Source organism: Eretmochelys imbricata, chromosome 2, assembly GCF_965152235.1.
Source record: "Eretmochelys imbricata isolate rEreImb1 chromosome 2, rEreImb1.hap1, whole genome shotgun sequence".
NCBI classification, from domain to species: Eukaryota; Metazoa; Chordata; order Testudines; family Cheloniidae; genus Eretmochelys; species Eretmochelys imbricata.
Genome location: NC_135573.1, coordinates 111412960 through 111433686, shown reverse-complemented (window position 1 = coordinate 111433686; position 20727 = coordinate 111412960). Strand labels below are relative to the sequence as shown.

At 47.0% G+C, this 20727-nt stretch overlaps 1 protein-coding gene across 5 annotated transcripts in view; it reads right to left on the bottom strand.

Annotated features, from left to right (window-relative positions):
- The window catches only part of GMPR (guanosine monophosphate reductase), a 59273-nt gene extending 41425 nt beyond the window's left edge, over nt 1-17848 (bottom strand). Inside the window, exons 1-5 of one of the 5 annotated variants that reach the window (XM_077810613.1) lie at nt 16947-17848; nt 13449-13657; nt 10940-11059; nt 10067-10150; nt 8983-9156 (exon numbers count right to left, since the gene is read on the bottom strand). In XM_077810613.1, the coding sequence (XP_077666739.1) occupies nt 8983-9156; nt 10067-10150; nt 10940-11059; nt 13449-13574 (504 nt within the window). In that variant the 5' untranslated portion in view covers nt 13575-13657; nt 16947-17848. Of the gene's footprint in view, nt 1-8982; nt 9157-10066; nt 10151-10939; nt 11060-12389; nt 12723-12755; nt 13423-13448; nt 13658-16946 lie in introns of those variants that run through there. The other 4 variants (XM_077810614.1, XM_077810618.1, XM_077810617.1 and 1 more) reach the window with 4 other exon arrangements.
- Nucleotides 17849-20727: the final 2879 nt, after the last annotated feature.

Sequence of the window (20727 nt, the reverse complement as noted above, 5' to 3'; positions counted from 1 at the left end):
TCGTGTATCCTGGGAAGTATGTAGAAGGTCCCTGGGATGGATTTGTGGGGGATGAGGGTGTAGACTTTCTCTTGGAGTTGTTTGGGGAAGGAATTGATGATATCCTTAAATTCTTTAGTGAATTGTGGTGTGGGGTCTTCTTTATGTTCTTTATAGTACGTGGTGTCAGATAGCTGTTGGTTGGCCTCATTGACATAGTCATCATGGTTGAGGACTATGACAGTGCCCCTTTGTCTGCTGGTTTGATCATTATTTGGTGGCTGGATTTCAGGGACTGTATAGTTGTCCACTCGGCAATGGAGAGATTGTGGTGTTTGTTAAGGATTTCACAGTTTATTTTTTTCCTGAAGCAAATCAATGTAATGTTCAAGTGTGAAGTTTTGTCCACTAGTTGGTGTCCAGTCAGATTATTCATTTTTCTTATGACTGTTAGTAGGGACACAGTAGTTGTGGGTGGTGGTGTCTGTGTTGTGAAAGAATTCTTTGAGGCAGAGTTGGAGAAAGAATTCTTTTAGTTCTCCACATTACTATAGTGTCAGGTTCTATGGTGGGGGAGAAGTTCAGTCCTTTGGAAAATACAAATAATTCAGCTCTAGCTAGGGGTAGTGTTGATAGGTTAATTATATTGGGGTGTCATGCAGAATCCATGTGCTGGGTCCTGGTGTCATGGTTTCTCCCGGAGGTAGTGTTTTTTGGGTTGTGGAGTTGTAGTTATTTCCACTTTTTGCTTTTATTATCTCCCATTGACTTAGGGAGGAGCACTGCCATGCTGATTGAAAGCTGGCTAAAAGACCACTGGCAAATGGCAATGGATCAAGGTGAGAGGACGTGCCTAGGAGGTACAACCTCCTCTAGCTCTACCTTCCTACCTCTAATCCAAGGCCAAAACACCAGATCATGACTGTGCCCCTCTTGGCACGATGAGCCAGGAACCATTTGAGACAGTCCCACTATGACTATTATAGTAGCCATGATATTCTGAGTAGATCCAAGACTAAATGTCATATTTGTGGACAATGAAGTCACCAAACACAGTCAGTCCGAAGAGCTATGTAAGCACAACTCAAGGGAAATGTTCTAGCAGTTTTAATGTAAAAACCAAGGATGGAGATGAATTAATTTGAATGGTGCACAGTGGTATCAATAGGAGTAATGGGAGAGAATTAAAAAAAAAAGACACATTCAGGATGAATACCAGAAAAAACTTACTGGCAGAGACATATATTAGGCCATGTAATAGTCTTCCAATGAAAATGATGGAAATCCTACCATTTGGGACATTTAAAACTAGATTGGTAAACATGAACTAGATTTCCCTCTGTAAGGAAAGGATCTTCCACCATTTAAGCCAACAGGAGTTTTGACATTGACTTCAATGAGTGTACGATCAGGCCCTAACTTCCTGATTCTATGCTGCTGATAAACAAAACACTGTACTAATACCCTGACACTGGGAGGCCATGAGATCTACTGGACAGGGTGCTAGGTTGCAACTCAGGAGGCCTGGGATCTATTCCCAGGTCTGTTTCTGTCCTGCTGGATAACCGCAGGCACATCACTTTGCCTCTCTGTGCCTTCGTTTCCCTACCTGTCATGTGAATAATGAGACTGAACTGCTTTCTGAACTGCTCTGAGATATATGGATAAAAAGGGCTATGTCAGAGCTAGGTATTCAAAAGGAGAAGACAGCATGCCAAATTGATTATAAAAACATATCCCACTCTCCAACAGACATCCCTCCATCGGCACACAGGGCAAAAGCCAATGAGGAGCCCCAGGATATATAGTGTAGGAGCTGTCGCTACCTTGCACAGTTCATTACAGACCCACAGCTGAACCTGTTACATGACCCCTGGGAACAAACATTCCCTCCTGAGACTCTGGTTCGTGTTACAGTTTTGTACTGCACTCCTAGTGTGAGCCAACTGTGGGGGTCATTCTGAGGAGAATGAACAGGGCAGCCTGCAAGGTCCTGGGGATCACTTTCAGCTATTAAAACACAGTTATTTTTAGACCTAGTAGTTAAGGGCTGGAGCTTTCACTTTGAGCCCAAAAGAACACAGAGAACACTGCAGGGGTAAAACAGAAGCATAAATTTGTTTCTTCAAACTGCTTTTGAGGATGGGGTAGAGCTGACTCACAGACTTTGCAGGCTGTCGGGGCATTTGAAGGGTTAGGAATGTATGGAGGCTTTCAAGAGGGAGGAATCCCCCTGAATTTGTTCATAGGTTTTTAGGAGACATGTATCTCTGCAGGTGATCAGAAAAGCAGCCACCCTCATGTAGGCTAGTGTCATTCAGATATAGTGAGCCAGGACTATAGATGTGCTGGTGTTACTAAAACATGACATAATTATCATAAATAATAATTTTAATGACAACAGTAGAGAAACTGCAGAGAGCAAGAAGGTAGCTAAGAAAGGATATGATTAAGGCATTTGGACTCAACTCTTGGTTCTGCCACTGATTTCCTGCTTTACCCAGGGCAAGTCACTTAATTTCTCAGTTTCCATCTATAAAATGGAAACAGTAATGTTTTCTCTGCGTATTTAGATTGTAAGCTATTCCGAGCAGGGACTGTCTCTTATGTGTTTGGACAATGGGGCCCTGATCTCAGCTGGGGTTGCTCCATACTACTGGAATACAAATAATAATATTGTGAGCTACTCCTTTGCTGTTCATCAGAAATAAAGACATTCATTCAAAAACTGAAGTCAGTCCCTCCAGGGCCCAATCCTGCCCTCTTTGCATACCCACAAACTCCTATCAAAGTCACTGAGAGTTGTGCATGTGCAAAGAAGGCAGAATTGGGACATACATGTGCATCTTATCTAGTCACTGTGGCAGTGGGCCTGCTTGTGAGGCGATGGTTACCCAGGTACCCATGGGCACTCCAGCACAATCTTCCCATTTACAAGCCAGATCTCAGCAGGCAAGAACGCTGAGTCCCTTTTTCTTTCATGTTCTTTCCCCTCCTCCCTGTCCCATTTTCCACTACAGCTTCATCTCCTGTGGGCCGGAAGAACATGGGCTCCCCTGAGTTGCATGAACATGCAGCTCCATTCTCTGCTTCAAGCAGGATAATCTGGTTACAACCTATTTTTTTTCCAGTTATTTTAAGGGTGTGGTGGAGGAGCTTTGTGCCTGGCATGAAAGAATAACAAGGTCTTGCCCATGCAAATGATTTCTTTTGTGTTAGTTTGAAGAAAGGCTGAAAGCTTTAAGAGACAGCTAATCATTCTAATACCAGAGCCTTTGCTGCTCTCTAAGGAACAAATTCAGCCCCCTGCTCCTTGGCCACTGAGGACCACTGGCAGCAGAATCGGTGTGGTTCTGCTGCAGGTATGATGCTATCAAGAGTGTACATATGCTCTCCGCATGGTGCCCTCTTCTGCACAAGCTCGCTACTCATTAGCACTTATGGGACAGAAGGGATACAGCATAGTGGACTGAAAACGGGTCAGCACACCTTGGTGAAGTCCCCTCAGTGGCAGCTCCATTCACTGGACTGACACCTCCCCTTTCCATTCATGAGTGCCTAAGGTCTACACTAGGAGTTGAGGTCAAATTTAGCAGTGTTAAATCGATTTAATCCTGCACCCGTCCACACGACGAAGCCCTTTTTTTCGACTTAAAGTGCTCTTAAAATCGATTTCCTTACTCCACCCCCGACAAGGGGATTAGCGCTGAAATCGGCCTTGCTGGGTCGAATTTGGGGTACTGTGGACACAATTCGACGGTACTGGCCTCCGGGAGCTATCCCAGAGTGCTCCATTGTGACCGCTCTGGACAGCACTCTCAACTCAGATGCACTGGCCAGGTAGACAGGAAAAGAACTGCAAACTTTTGAATCTCAATTTCCTGTTTGGCCAGCGTGGCAAGCTGCAGGTGACCATGCAGAGCTCATCAGCAGAGGTGACCATGATGGAGTCCCAGAATTGCAAAAGAGCTCCAGCATGGACTGAACGGGAGGTATGGGATCTGATCGCTGTATGGGGAGAGGAATCCGTGCTATCAGAACTCCGTTCCAGTTTTCGAAATGCCAAAACATTTGTCAAAATCTCCCAGGACATGAAGGACAGAGGCCATAACAGAGACCCGAAGCAGTGCCGCGTGAAACTTATGGAGCTGAGGCCAGCCAACCAGAAAACCAGAGAGGCGAAAGGCCGCTCCGGGTCAGAGCCCCAACCATGCTGCTACTATGATGAGCTGCATGCCACTTTAGGGGGTTCAGCCACCACTACCCCAGCCATGTTGTTTGACTCCTTCAATGGAGATGGAGGCAACATGGAAGCAGGTTTTGGGGATGAAGAAGATGATGACAATGAGGTTGTAGATAACTCACAGCAAGCAAGCAGAGAAACCAGTTTTCCTGACAGCTAGGAACTGTTTCTCACCCTGGACCTGGAGCTAGTACTCCCCGAACCCACCCAAGGCTGCCTCCTGGACCTGCCAGGTGGAGAAGGGACCTCTGGAGAGTGTACCTTCTAAAATAGTATACATGGTTTAAAAGCAAGCACGTTTAATTTGCCCTGGCATTCACAGCTCTCCTGGATGTACTCCCAAAGCCTTTGCAAAAGGTTTCTGGGGAGGGCAGCTGTATTCCATCCACCATAGTAGGACACTTTACCACTCCAGGCCAGTAGCATGTACTTGGGAATCATTGTACAACAAAGCATTGCAGTGTATGTTTGCTGGTGTTCAAACATCACTCTCCTGAGGATACCACAGAGAGATAAAGAACAGATGTTATCATTCATGGTCACCTGGTTGAAATAGGGTGCTTTTCTTCAGGGGACACTCAGAGGTGCCCGTTCCTGCTGGGCTGTTTGCCTGTGGCTGAACAGAAATGTTCCCCGCTGTTAGCCACGGGGAGGGTGGAGGTGCTAGCCATGCGCTTGGGGGAGGCAAAATGCGACCTTGGAATGAAAGCACATGTGTTATGTATGTAATGTTAACAGCAAGGTTTACCCGTGAAAAAGAGTGTACCCATTGTTCTATAAAATGTGTCTTTTTAAATACCACTGTCCTTTTTTTTCCTCCACCAGCTGCATGTGTTTCAAGGATCACAGGATCTTCTCCTTCCCAGAGACTAGCGAAGATCAGAAGGAGAAAAAAAAACTCGTGATGAAATGTTCTCTGAGCTCATGCTGTCCTCCCACACTGACAGAGCGCAGACGAATGCGTGGAGGCAGACAATGTCAGAGTGGAGGAAAGCACAAATTGACCAGGAGGAGAGGTGATACTCTCTTCAGCCTAAGTGGCGGGCTGAAGCTGAAAGGTGGCGGCAGTGTGATGAGAGGAGGCAGCATATGGTTCAGCTGCAGGAAAGGCAGCAGGAGCACAGACCGCTGCTACAGCTCCTGTGTAACCAACCGCCCTCCTCCCCAAGTTCCATAGCCTCCTCACCCAGATGCCCAAGAAGGCAGAGGGGGGGCCTCTGGCCAACCAGCCACCCCACCCTCAAGGACTGCCTAAGCAACAGAAGGCTAGCATTCAATAAGTTTTAAACTTCTAAAGTGCTGTGTGGCCTTGTCCTTCCCTCCTCCACCACCCCTCCTGGTGCTTCTCTCCTCCACCACCCCTCCTGGTGCTACCTTGGTAGTTATCCCCCTATTTGTGTGATGAATTAATAAAGAATGCATGAATGTGAAGCAACACTGACTTTATTGCCTCTGCAAGCAGTGATCGAAGGGAGGATGGGAGGGTGATTAGCTTACAGGGAAGTAGAGTGAACCAAGAGGCGGGGGGTTACATCAAGGAGAAACAAACAGAACTTTCACACCGTAGCCTGGCTAGTCATGAAATTGGTTTTCAAAGCTTCTCTGATGTGCACTGCGCCCTCCTGTGCTCTTCTAACCGCCCTGGTGTTCGGCTGTGCGTAACCAGCAGCCAGGAGATTTGCCTCAACCTCCCACCCCACCATAAACGTCTCCCCCTTACTCTCACAGATATTGTGGAGCGCACAGCAAGCAGTAATAACAGTGGGAATATTGGTTTCGCTAAGCTCTAACCGAGTCAGTAAAGTGCGCCAGCGTGCTTTTAAATGTCCAAATGCACATTCTACCACCATTCTGCACTTGCTCAGCCTGTAGTTGAACAGCTCCTGACTACTGTCCAGGCTGCCTGTGTACGGCTTCATGAGCCATGGCATTAAGGGGTAGGCTGGGTCCCCAAGGATAACTATAGGCATTTCAACATCCCCAACAGTTATTTTCTGGTCTGGGAATAAAGTCCCTTCCTGCAGCTTTTGAAACAGACCACAGTTCCTGAAGATGCGAGCGTCATGTACCTTTCCCGGCCATCCCACGTTGATGTTGGTGAAACGTCCCTTGTGATCCACCAGTGCCTGCAGCACTACTGAAAAGTGCCCCTTGCGGTTTATGTACTCGCTGGCTTGGTGCTCCAGTGCCAAGATAGGGATATGGGTTCCGTCTATCGCCCCACCACAGTTAGGGAATCCCATTGCAGCGAAGCCATCCACTCTGACCTGCACATTTCCCAGGGTCACTACCCTTGATATCAGCAGATCTTTGATTGCATGGGCTACTTGCATCACAGCAGCCCCACAGTAGATTTGCCCACTCCAAAATGATTCCCAACTGACCGGTAGCTGTCTGGCGTTGCAAGCTTCCACAGGGCTATTGCCACTCGCTTCTCAACTGTGAGGGCTGCTCTCATCTTGATATTCTTGTGCTTCAGGGCAGGGGAAAGCAAGTCAAAGATCCATGAAAGTGCCCTTACGCATGCAAAAGTTTCGCAGCCACTGGGAATCGTCCCACACCTGCAACACTATGCGGTCCCACCAGTCTGTGCTTGTTTCCCAGGCCCAGAATTGCTGTTCCACCGCATGAACCTGCCCCATTAGCTTCATGATGCCCACATTGCCAGGGCCCATGCTTTGAGAGAAGTCTGTGTCCATGTCCCCGTCACTCTTGTCATCGCGCTGACGTCGCCTACTCACCCGGTTTCGCTTTTCCAGGTTCTGGTGCTGCATATACTGCTGGATAATGCGTGTGGTGTTTAATGTGCTCCTAATTGCCAAAGTGATCTGAGCAGGCTCCATGCTTGCCGTGGTACGGCATCCGCACAGAAAAAAGGTGTGGAACGATTGTCTGCTGTTGCCCTGACGGAGGGAGGGGTGACTGACAACATGGCTTACAGGGTTGGCTTACAGGGAATTAAAATCAACAAAGGCGGTGGCTTTGCGAGAAACAGAATGCCCCCCTCAAGGATATAACTCAAAACCTCAAGGACAGAAAGCAAAACTGGGTTTAGTAGGCGGTTGATTTCACGGAGGAGAAAATGAATACAAAACAAATCTGATCTATTTCTTGTTTTGATCCACTTCATCTATCTTTACACATCTTGCTGGCAGCAGACTGTGCAGTACGACTGCTAGCCATCGTTATCTCCTGGGTGCTCGGCAGAAGATGGTGCAGTATGACTGCTGACCATCGTCTTCTGCTGGCTGCTGATTAAAAGACAGTGCACTGCCGGTAGGATTCAATCGCCATGAGACGAAACTTAAAAGGGAAATGACCTGGCTGAGTCACTCCCATTTGCCCAGGCGCCCCGACCTCATCGAGGTCGGTTAAAAGAGCACCCAGGACTACGTCGACGATGGCTACCAGTCATACTGCACTGTCTGCTGCCAAAAGGCAATAAACTGCTGCTACGTAGCAATGCAGTACCACGTCTGCCAGCACCCAGGAGACGTACGGTGATGGTTAGCTGAGCGGGCTCCATGCTTGCCGTGGTATGGCGTCTGCACAGGTAACTCAAGAAAAAAGGCGCAAAACGATTGCCTGCCCTTGCTTTCATGGAAGGAGGGAGGGAAGGGGGGCCTGACGATATGTACCCAGAACCACCCACAACAATGTTTTAGCCCCATCAGGCACTGGGATTTCTACCCAGAATTCAAATGGGTGGCAGAGACTGCAGGAACTGTGGGATAGCTACCCACAGTGCAACGCTCCGGAAGTTGATGGTTGCCTCGGTACTGTGGACACTTTCCACTGACTACATGCACTGAGAGCATTTTTGTGGGGACACACACAATTGACCGTATAAAAACGCTTTATACAAAACCGACTTCAATAAATGTGACCGAATTTCATAGTGTAGACATACCCTAACATTCCTCTGGCAACTACAGCAACTGCTGACCCAGTACAACAATATTAGGAAAGTATTTAATCTATGTTTAGATGCCTTTGATGTAATTTAGTTGCTGGAAACGAGGAGCCAGCACTATGTGACCAGCCAGCTCTGTGCACACTACCAGCAAGAAGTGCTCTGTGGAACTCCGCTTGGAACCACTGACATGGAAGGCGAAACTACAAAATTTATGAGTTAAGGTCAGAGTCGGTGTGGAAGGAGGTTGGAGAAAAACTTAATCCAAACTCTGCCCACAATTCCAAATTCTAACCACAATCTCAGAGTAAACAATGAACATTTCTACTAATCTGATTAGTAGTGAAACACATCCGATAAAGTGAACTGTAGCTCACGAAAGCTTATGCTCAAATAAATTTGTTAGTCTCTAAGGTGCCACAAGTACTCCTTTTCTTTTTGTGGATACAGACTAACACGGCTGCTACTCTGAAAAGTGACAACACTGATGTTTTATTAAACTGCCATCATTTGGCTTCCTGGTCAACACCCTTCTGAGACGAATGGGGGCAGATCAAACCGTCATAGAGCTACTTCCCGTGTCCTCGGGCTCAGGAAGACAGCACTGTATTTGTTCATGTGGGGAAGATTATCTTTGCAACCACAAAGATAGGAATTTAGGGTGAGACTTTCAGCAGAGGTAAATCAGCAGAACTTCAGGCCCCTCTATTTTGTTAATGAGGACTTAGATCCTGCAGAAATAGATGGGGCTGCACCAGAAGTGCTAGTCTGGCATAACTACCCAGTATCAGGAAAAATTGAGCCCTATTTAGGACAATAACCACAATACCCCTCTTCTACCACCTACCATGATGGTGTGATTTGGAAACTTGGCATGGACAGTTTTCACAGATTCCACAAAGTGCTCTGAATATCCATTGGCCACATCCAGGCAGATGTACTTGATAAGAGGAATGGCCTCCAGAATACTTGTAAGCCTGTCCAAGTCGTCCTTCCCACTGCCTGAGCTCACTGCTACATGCTGGAGAGAGAGAGAAAAATGATCAGCAGCTCTTAGAGATCAGACAAGTGCACAGTTCTTGCATCTGTTTCCACCCACCCTGGGAAAGCTTCCATAGAAACCCATGGAAACTATTGAGTGCTCTGTTATGTAAAACCATACAGAAATAAATACCATAGCTGGACAAACCAACCAGTTACCTACACTTTGTTTTGAGGCTCTTCTTCAATACAGCAGTAGTGGCATATTATAAACCCTATTTACATTTAAATGGTCTATAAACTAATGTGAAATGTGTAAGTGGACTCTTTCATGGGCAACCATTATCATCTGAGTTGCCCAGATCAACAAAAACCACAGGAACCCTCACCAGTTTGTATAATTCCAAAAAGACAGAGTTGCAAACTTTGGGGATCCCTTAGAGAATAGGGCATGGACCTGTCAATTCACTCAGTCCTCCCTTAATCTACATCCTCACTATGTCCTCACAGAAAAAAATAGCTTCCACAGCTGCTGGCTCACAGAACCTCAGCAGAGATCCAAGGCTACAGAGCAAGTCAGCATTTAAGCATCAGATGACATTACTGCAATCACTGTGCAACACAAAATGTGCTTTCAATCAATCTGTGCTTTCAATCAATATGTAATTTAAGTGCCAAAGTGTTCAGACAGAGTATATTCCTTGGGGCCTACCCCTACTCTCGTACTATATATGAAAAAAAGCTGTTGAGCCTAAGTGATAGGTTGGCCTTTCGACAAGCCCCTCATAATTAAAATATCATTTAAAAGTGAGCCACAGGTAATGAAACACCTTGTGAAACGTCAAGCGAACAATGCCATGGGTATTATTTTCCATAAAGGAATGACTTTCATAACCCTGCATAGGCTGCTCTAAGGCAGGACAGAATGAGCTTATAATATGGGAATATACCTCAAGGCATTCTGGGTGATCGACTGCAAACAGTTTCCATTCTTCCAGAGAATAATGCTTCTGAATAGCAGTGAACATTGCATGCTAGAAAAAGAAAAGAAACAAGCAAACTGATATTAACATCCAAGTTAGTCATCTCTTCTTTTCCCATTCTTCAGTGGCAAACTTAGCACTATGACATGTCACTGTGTCTTACTTTTATATTCATCTTGCTTGAAATAATAATGAATTAGGGCTTGATCCTGATCCCTCTTCAGTGAGAGTTCAGAGTGCTTAGCACCATGCAGGATCAGTAACTAAATAAGCAATAATCTACCATTAAGCATGCAGCTGTACAGTGTATTCTCAATTTCTTGCTCACTATGGATGTGTTGTGAGTCATGAGGCTAGAGGCCAATTAACTAATGAGTTCTGATTTCAGTAGCTGTACTACTAGATAACCTGCATGATCAAAATCTTTGCAGCTAATCAGATTTATAAATAGAAACAATAGAGAAGCAATTCTTCTGTCATAGAAGGTTGTAATGTCACTAAAGGGTTCTGATAACATCAATTCTATCCCCACCCCAACTGGGTGACCTCAATTACCTACATCAAGGTAAAAATTACCTGTGCCTTGTGCCCACTAGGCTTTTACATGCAGAGCACTATCTTGGGTTAGGTATCTTGATGTGAAAAAACACCTCTTTTGGCAGTGAAGACATTGTCTTAAGATTTTACCATCCTGTTCTTGATTTTATGATAGCGGTTCCCTTTGTATCCCAACTCCCAAGGCACATATCTAAATTATGTAATTGCCTTATTATAGGACATTCTGTCACCAAACAAATGGTTTCCTAGCTTTTGCAGAGAAAGAGGAAAGTCAGCACTTACTTTAGTCATCACCTTTGCCATTTCAAACGTGCCCACGGTGTCCATATTTGCCACCATAATGGGGATCCCTGTGTAAGTTTGTTTGGAGTTGCGGAATATGAAGGTGCGCCTGAGATCTACCTGTGAGTAATGAATGCAAATTCTGGTAAGTACCTTTAGACCAACAGAGATTACACCCAAGCTGTCACAATTATATACAGCATAGAGACAACAGGAGTTTTGCCACTGATTTCAGCGGGAGCAGAATTCAGCCCAGCTTCTCACTCATCCCCGCAGTATTCTTATATGTACCATTGTTTGCTTCCATTGGAAGCATTCCTACCTCTGCCTACCAGCTGAGAATGAAAATGTCATAAAACAGAATATTGTGGCTATGATAAGGAGAAGAGTCTTGTTGACATGTAGTGAAGGAAACTGGAAGGGGGAAAGGAGGTAGGGAAGAAATTAAAATGAGAAGTGATAGGAGCTGATGGGAATAGGGAAGGGTCAAGACGATTTTGAATTATTTTATAAATAGGGCCTTACCAAATTAATGGCCATGAAAAACATGTCATGGACCATGAAATCTGGTCTTGTGTGCTTTTACCCTATACTATACAGATTTCACCGGAGAGGACAGGACAGCAGCTTTTCTCAAATTGCAGGTCCTGACCCAAAAGGGAGTTGCGGGGGGGCAGTGAGGGGGGTGGGGTGGGTGAGTGTGTCACAAAGTTATTTTAGGAGGGTTGTGGTATTGCCACCCTTATTTCAGCATTGACTTCAGAGCTGGGCCGCCAGAGAGCAGCTGCTGTTGTCAGGCACCCAGCTCTGAAGGCAGTGCCACGCCACCAGCAGCGCAGAAGTAAGGGTGGCAATACTATACCAGGCCACCCTTACTTCTGCGCTGCTGCCTTCAGAGCTGGACAGACTGATAGTTGTGGCTGCTGACTGAGGGCCCAGCTCTGCAGGCAACAGCGCAGAAGTCAGGGTGGCAATACCATACCATGCCATCCTTACTTCTGTGCTGCTGGTGGTGGCTCTGCCTGCAGAGCTGGGCTCCTGGCCTGCAACCATTGCTCTCCAGCTGCCCAGCTCTGCAGGCAGCGCTGCCACCAGCAGCAGCACAGAAGTAATGGTAGCAGTATTGCAAAGCCCCCTACAATAAATAACCTTGCGATCGCCCCACAACTCCTTTTTGGGTCAGAACTCCTACAAATTACAAACACCACCACATTTCAGATTTAAATAGCTGAAATCATGACATTTACAATTTTTAAAATCCTATGACTGTGAAATTGACCAAAATGGACCGTGAATTTGGTAGGGCCCTATTTATAAACGATTAACCTCTCAGCAGCTTGTCAACCTATACTGATATTTTTTCTACTCTTTCATTTAAAAATGGGTGAAATCCTGGCTTCACTGGCAAAACTCCCACTGGCTTCCATGGAGCTAGGATTTCACTCCTGACCTTTAGTGAAAAGTAGCAGCATGATAATAATTTGAAGTTGCTTCCCATGAACTCAGAGACTTTTTGTTCAGTATCTACAGTGTATGTTCATTGTGCCGTACAATAGGGTCCTGGTTGTAACTACTGCAATACTAAGAATATATTAAAAATCACCACCATATCCTGGGCAAATAAACTGAGGCCTTCAGCCATTTATTTTTTATAAATATGTTAGCCTCAGAGTTTATTCAGCCCAGGAAACTGTATTATTTCCTAAACAGAAAACAAGAGCTCATGATAACAATATATTTGATCTAAACAATTCTTAAATATAAAGAGTCTCTCTCTCATTTAGCACTCCCCAATAGAAAATGTTAACAAACGCACAATATTAAGACATTGAGTTAATCTGTGAACGGTCTCCCCACATACTGCTGAGACTCCTTTATTGGTCTCTACGTTTTCCACTCTTCAGCCTTCACCTGAGAGATGCTTCAAAGAGCTGAAATGAGGTAAAATGCCCACCACCACAGATACCATAAGAACACCCGACTTTGACAGTTTGCTTACAGGCTCTTTGGAGCTCTAAGTCAGGAGTTATCAGACTTTTTCCTCAATGTGAACCACATTATTTATTATTTCAGTCGCACCTAGGGGGGCCTCAGGCACTGCTGAGTACCTTATTGTGTTAGGCTCTACAAATACATAACAAGGAAAAGAAAGGTCTTTCCCCTAAAGAGCTTACAATCCAAATAGGAGTTTACATCTTAACAGAGAGAGTTGATCCTCAAAGCAATCATGTAGACCCACCCAGCCTCCCATTTGCAATCACATAATATTCATATGGCAATTTCTGCCACATCCCACATGGGAAAGCTAATATTAGCAAAGCATTTAATGTATTTGTACTACTTTTAATGCAATTTAGAAGCTGGGGACAGGAAGAGATAACAGAGCACAGTCTGAAAACCACTGCTCTAAACGAATATACAAGCCAAATGCCCATTCAAATGGGCATGAAAAGAGGAGGAAAGGAAATGCTCATCTGAAGAGCACCAAGACACAGGGCAAGCTGTAAACCTGTGCCTGAACCACAAGACCTTTCTTCTTCCAGGGCGCCTCACTTCCACGGATTATTCCATCTCTGAAATGACCCAGATAGGTGCTGCGTGTCTTTCTCACGTTACTCCAGGTGTACAATGACATTTCCAGGGATAATGCTGTATTGACAGGGCTGTTGTGGAGGAAGCTTGCAATCCCTCTACCAATGAGGCTCTTTCCCTGTGTATCTAGAGAGAAAAGACTTCAGTCTCCAGGGCTGTTAATCCAGCAACTTTTCACCAATGGGAAAGTACACTTAGAAAAAAATGTAAAACCAACCAACCAAAAAAAAAAAAAAAAAAAAACCATCTACTGTGAACAGGCTGCCCCATTTTTCCAGGAAGGAGGGCACTGGTAGCAGCCACACTGCAATGTGCGGATTACCCTACTTTACAGGAAAGGAGTTTTGACATTAAGGTAAGTGGAGGAACAGCTCTCTCAGTTTCATGCAGCTCTCCAGCCTTCTTTCAGTTTACAATTTTAAACCAATGGCTAGTCTTCCTCAAAGATACTGGACTGGCAACCCTCAAAATGGAAAGGCCTCAGAATAAAATCCAGCACAGGTAGCAGCAGCGTAAGCTTCCCAAGCATTGTCCGATAAGCATATTTCAGCCTAAAATTGGAGTGACCCGTAAGAGCGAGAAAGCGGTGCAGCCTCCATTCTATACTGGCCCTGGCCCTTCTCCTAAGAGGGCCAAAAAGGGGCTTCGTGCCAACCGTGGTGAAGGTGTTTTTGTCATGTGCTACCTGCCCAGCAGAGGTGAGAGCGGAAATTAATATTGTTCATATCTGGAATATTAGCGATATTTGAGTTTGGACAAATATCCACCATACCCTGCATTACTGATGTTCAAGGTACTCAGAAAACGTAGTCATATGGCACACAGATCAATACTCTTATTAGCTGTGCCTGATCCTAAATTGTAGTGCAGGCAGAAGGGAGCACTGATCAATGTGTACCTTGCTCTTAAAGACCCAGCAGATATTGGGCTCTCTCCCACCTCCTGATCAGACAGTGTGGGGTGGAAGGAGGAAAGGGGAGAAAATGCATTGTCCTGTGCACTGTCTCCTCCCTGGGGAAGGCTAAGAGGAATGCACCATTGGCTCAGCCCCCACCCACCCCCACTCTAGTGGTCAAGGTGAAAGACCTCAACTATGTTGTCTGTGCAGGGAGGGGAGAGAAGAGGAGAAATCAGACAGTGGCCAAGTCCAGCAGCACAGTTGGGCCTGCCTGACTGCCAAACCTGAATACCCCCCAGTTGTGCCCAAATGCAAATGTTGGGACCCATGCACATCTCTGCTTCCCCCAAATAACTGTAGTGAGACCATGGATTCACTTCAGCGAGGACACCCACAACCATCTGATGCTAACAACTTCCAGCTATTCCCAACCCAAGTTTGATATGAAAGCCATGCCCTCTGGGTGAATGATTCTGTACCCTAGCAAGCCCCTGGCCCATGCAACTCCCCCTCCCTACCCATACCTTTTTTTCAAAATCTGAATTCGAGCTTCCGAATTTTGGTTCCTTCTCTCTAAAAGGAGGGAGTAACTCCAGGAAGCAAAGACAAGGAAAAGTAACAAGAATAAAAGATGACACTGCCAACGAGCCAGGGAAAGGAATGTACACCGCCCACTTTGCCATACTGTCCCTCTGTGAAGGTGACTTACTCCCAGCTATTAAGTAAAGTGCTGTCTGTGTAGAATAAGACACTCAAACAGCTTAGCCAGGCACTGTTAATTTAAACTTCAAAGCAGCAACTTGTTGGGTATCAGGCACTGTAGTAAGCAGCCTCTGTTCCCTTGCCAGCGCTATTTATTTATACAGTACTCTTGTTTTGAAGCAGGACTGACACAGTTTCAGATTTGGCTCTCTCAGGTACTGTCAATAGCCGTTGCTACAGCCTCAGTGATGGTGTCCAATTTCTTAACCTTCATCAGCTTTCACTGAGCCTTCATGACATGAAATGCTTTTTGCCATTCATCATGCTCCCCTGAGGTAACTCTCCCTTATTGGCCCTGGTTCTTCTAGCTTTTCCCATTCCCATCAACCCCTCCTTCCCCCATGCATGCAGCTAATATACAAAACCCTGCATTTAATTAAATAAATAAGTAAGTAAGTAAAGGAGACCCTCAGCCCCACAGCCATCAGCTCCACCTGTTTGCCAGGCCACTGCATTTATTTTTGAAGAGGAATCTTCACGCTGCTTAAGTGAACTACTGAAAATGGTCAAAGGTGCTCCTCCATACTTATGAGGGCAGAAGTAAAAAGGGCAATGACTAAATTAGCCCAGGATACCATTATTACTGAATTGAAAGGGAGCACTCCTCAAGTTATCATCATACCGAGATGGACTCTTTAGCCTTATTCCTGCATTCCTGGTGAAATGCTTCTGCTTGGATTAGCTCTCAGAATTCCTGGCCATAACAAATCCAGCCACCTCTCCCTTTGACTCCTTTCCCGCCTGATCCCATTCTCCTCACTACCTCCTTTGCCCCTTGTTGAAGGCTGAATCCTCCCGCCCTTCCCCAACCCAGTGCAATGCCTGTATTAATCACATGGTGTTTGACATCTAGGGTGAGGTGGGGTGAATGGTGTCACAAGATGAGGCGGCCATATTTGTTGTGAGTTCATAGCGATGCAGAGTTTTGTGGGGTTTCCCCTAATCAGTGGTAAGGTTACTCAGCATGCAGCATTATGGAAATGCTTTGACTGGCTAATAACGATCCGCACTCCGATTACTGAGAGCTGCATACGCTGCAGTTACTGAGAACCAGCTCAGCTGTGGCGGTGCCGTTACACACCCAGAACTGGTCAGACTGCAGGGATTTTTTACAGAGCGGAGAAAGAAGCGGCCAGTTTCTAGGGTTGCCAGCTGAACAGGATCCCAGCCCTCTGACAGGCAGAGCCAATTCAATGGCACCACGGCATTCAAAATCTCCCCTCCTGCTTTGTTCATAACTGGGGCTCTCCACCAGCTCACCGTGTATGGATTGGCACGTGCACCTCCCACCCTCCCTTGGCTGCTGGTGTTTTCCTGCCCGCCCTGGGACGCCGGGTTCGTAACCAGACCCCGGGGAGGGGAAGCGTCCCGCCGCTGGTGTAGCGGCGCCGCTGTTCCCTGCGCGCTGCCGGGGAGTGACGCTCTGGGTCACCGTCTCTCGCCCCACCCGGGGCGCTGCAAAAACCCGCCGAGGCACCTGCCAGGAGAAAGCAGCGCCGGGCGCAGGCCAAGGTCCGAGCACTCTTGAGGTTTCAAGTCCGCGCTCGGATCAGCAGCGCTCCTGGCACCTCTCCGCGAGCAGCGGCCGCCTTTCCAACCGCGGCTGCACAAGGGCCGCTTCTGTGAAATCGCGTTCCCCGGGTAACCCTGCGTAGCCTGGGGAATAAAAACGACCGCGAGACAGCGGCTGCGAAGTTAACGCTACAGAAGGACAGCCCCCTCCCCACCCAGCATGCTCGGTTTGAATGCCCCCACCTCGGCTCTGCTTTTGAGGCTGCTTCTCTTAGGTCTGAGCAGGACGTCATGAAAGTCCAGTTTGAGATCCGCTTCTACGTGGGGCATCTCGCCGGGACGGTGGGGCGGGGTCCCCCCCACCCCAGCTGCGCGGATGCGCTTTCTTGCGGCCGCCGGTCCGCGTCTGGAGCCGAGCCGAGCCCGCTCCCTTTGCAGGGAGGGTTTTTATAGGGCGCCAAGAGCCGGTGCTCAAGCGCCAGAGCTTTATTAGGACAGTCACGGGGGGGGGGCTGTTTTTAGCACGCGCTGCTGCACGGCACAATGGCAGCTGCTGCTCGTCCTCCCCCTTTTCGCCTGCCCGGCCGCCCGCGTGTGTGTCTGGCTCTGCGGGCTGGGGCTGGGCGCGGGGCGGCGTGTTGCTACAGAGCGCTGCCGCAGGGCGCTCCGCATTCAGCTGAGCGGGGCCGTGGGCGGGAGCGAGGCGTCACGCGCCGGAGAGCGGGCGCGGCGCCTGGAGCAAGCGGGAGCCGCGGCGCGGGGAGGGCGCACCAAGGGGTAAGAGGGCCGCTCCCCGCCCACGTGACCAAGCTCGAGCTGTATAGAGAGGGAGAGCTGTACGCGCGCTGGGGGGCCGGGTCTGCGTGTTCCTCGGGCTGTGCTGGGCTGCCGCCATCCCCTTGTGAAACGTCACTTGTGGCAGCAAGGGCTCAGAGTTTCCTTTGAAGCTGCATTCCCCGGCGGAGGAAGAGCGGGCGGCTGCGGGGCCCTTGCCTTGGTATCTTCCCCCCCACGCCAGTGCTGCTTGTTTTAAATGGGGACACTCCTTGTCCCTAGTTCCTCCAGCACTTGGCATTAGGGCCTGACCTCATTTCCTCTGTTCTGAGGCAGTCATTCGCGTTTAGGCTTCAGTGGCTGGCTACTCTCTTGTCCTTCCCTTCTGGCTACTGGTTTTTCCCTCTTTGATCTTTTCTTCTGTGCTCTCTGCCGCAGCCTTCACACAGGAGAGCAGCTCTGAGAGAATAGTGTATTGGCACTTAAGAGAAGTGAGGGTGTGAAACTCCTCCTCCCCTGCTGGCTGTGCTTAGTGAAGCCAATGCTCTATGCATCCAAGGGAGGAGAGTGACCATCCGATGAAGTGAGCTGTAGCTCTCAAAAGCTTATGCTCAAATAAATTTGTTAGTCTCTAAGGTGCCACAAGTACTCCTTTTCTTTTTGTGAATACAGGCGAACATGGCTGCTACTCTGAAACCCATCCTGCCTGTGGGGCACAAGCATAATTAAGCTCTCAGCCAAGTAATGTAGCCAGGTGTAGGCCTGGAGGCAAGCCATCTTCCTGAATCTGGAACCCTACAAGACGCTGGGAAGCTCAGATCTGGACCTGACCTTTGCAGTTAATCCCTATCTCTTTATAAAGGGCTGACCAAAACCCTAGCCCTGATGGTCCCTGAGCTGTGGTGAAATTCAGCGACGACCCAAGCTTTGCAGCTCAGGCCCATGTCTATTTACTAGGCTGAGTTGTGTAACTCCTACCTGAAAGGAAAACTGATGGTGAGTGAAGTGTAGGAACTGTTACACAAACTAATGTGTGTTTGTTCTGTTACAGCCTTGTAGTCACAGAGTAGAAATGTAGATGAAACCTGCAGCTGGTTGATTACTACATCTTAGTAGCACCATCAGTCATTTGGAGTTTCCCTTGTACATACACCCCAATTTTGGTGGGTATGGGGAAGTAAGGGTACTTTTGGCCCTCTGAAATATCAATTAGGCTGAAACTGGTTTACTTATCTATTTTTTTTAAATATTAGGAGCTGTTAGACAAGTTTAAATGAAAAAAGCGCCATAGCAAAGAGTTATATTTTGGGCCTATTCTGCCTTCCATTAAGTTAGGCTGAGTACAGAATTAACTGACTGAAATTCTATGGCATGTAATACAGGAGGTTAGACTTGTTCGTCAAAGCAATCCCCTCTGGTCTTAAAGATCTATTAAACTGGAGTCAATGGCAGTTTTGCCACTGACTTTGGTGGGAGCAATATAAGGCTTATATTGCCCATAGCTGGAGAGTGGAACATGACATTCACCACGGGCTTCTTTTTCCAAGCAAAAAGCAGATGTGTTGCAGAGCCACATGACACTGCCTTTTTTATCTCCAAGTTGCATACAGCCCAGCAGATCCTCTGCCCTCAGCATGGCTCTTATGGCAGTGGTTGCTGGTGTCTCCCAGATAAAGCAATATTGCTCAGCACTGTGGACTAGATTTGCAAAAGTAGCAACTAGTTTTGCGTGTCTCCATTTTTGGGGCGTCCAACGTGAGAGAGGGAAATACAGGTGCAGCTACACTGAAACTGTTGGCTTGTCTACACTGCCCCGTAATTCAGACTAAGGGGTGTGAATAGCAGTGTACACCAAAGTGCTGTACTGTAACTCCTCCATGTGGACACTGCAGGCCATAAGTGCTGGAACTAGGGGTGCTGCTGCACCCATTAGCTTGAAGTAGTAATAACAACCTAAATACATGGTTTCTGCCATCAGCACCCCCACTATACGAATTGTTCCAGCACCATTGCTCTGGCGCAAACTCAAAGGTTCCTAGTTCATGTTAGCATAATCCTCTTCAAACATCCTGCAGCATTCACACAGGCATTTCAGCTCAGCACTTCGGTGCACACTGCTATTCATACCCCCCGTAGTCTGAACTGTGGGGCAGTGTAGGCATAGACTGTGGCACATATCTTTTAGAGAGGCATCTAATCTCGATTTAAAGACTTCACGTGATGGAGAATTTACCACATATCCCTTTGTTTGCTGTGCCAATGGTTAATTACCACTGTTAAATTGTCCTTTATTTCTGGTTTGAATGTCTTTTTCTCTAGATTACAGAACCCTTTAACATTACATATTTTCACCCTGCATAGGTACTAATAGACTGTGACTGGCTCATCTCTTCAATAAACTAAATAGATTGAGCTCCTTTAGTTTCTCACTTTAAGACATGGATTACCAAAACTCTAATTATTTTTGTAGCTCTTTTGTGAACTCTCCCCAGTTTTAAAGTGTGGACACCAGCTAGGTGTTCAATTAGTAGTGGTCATCACTGCTGTCGACAAAAATAATATCACCACCCTACTCCTACTTGATATTCCCGTTTATACATCCAAGGATCAAGTTAGCCCTTTGTTTTGGGAGTGGCATGATGGAGGAAAACTTCTGAACTGCTTTATCAGAAAAGGTCAGTGGTCAATCTCATCTAGTATACTGTCTTCTGACATTTCTCTATGCCTCATGCTTCAGAGAAAGGTGAAAAAATGAATCATAATAATGTGCAACACTATGGGTATGTCTTCACTACCCGCCGGATCGGCGGGCAGCGATTGATCCAGCGGGGATCAATTTATCGCGTCTAGTCTAGATGTGATAAATCGACCCCGCGAGCGCTCTCCCGTCGACTGCTGTACTCCAGCACCATGAGAGGCACAGGCAGAGTCGACAGGGGAGCGGCAGCAGTCGACTCACCGCAGTGAAGACACCACGGTAAGTCGATCTAAATACGTCGACTTCAGCTAAGTTATTCAATTAGCTGAAGTTGCATAACTTAGATCGATCCCGCCTCCAGAGTAGACCAGGGCTATAGCTCAGTGAGAAACATCTTCCTGACTCCAGCTGGTGATTAACTGAAGCTGGAGGAGTACTGCCCTTGTGATTTTTAGCCTTGTTGGTGTAATTACACATGTTTATTTATTTCATAGGAAAGATGAGCCTAAACCACAAATTTCAGATCCCGATCTGAAGTCCTCCCAGAATTCA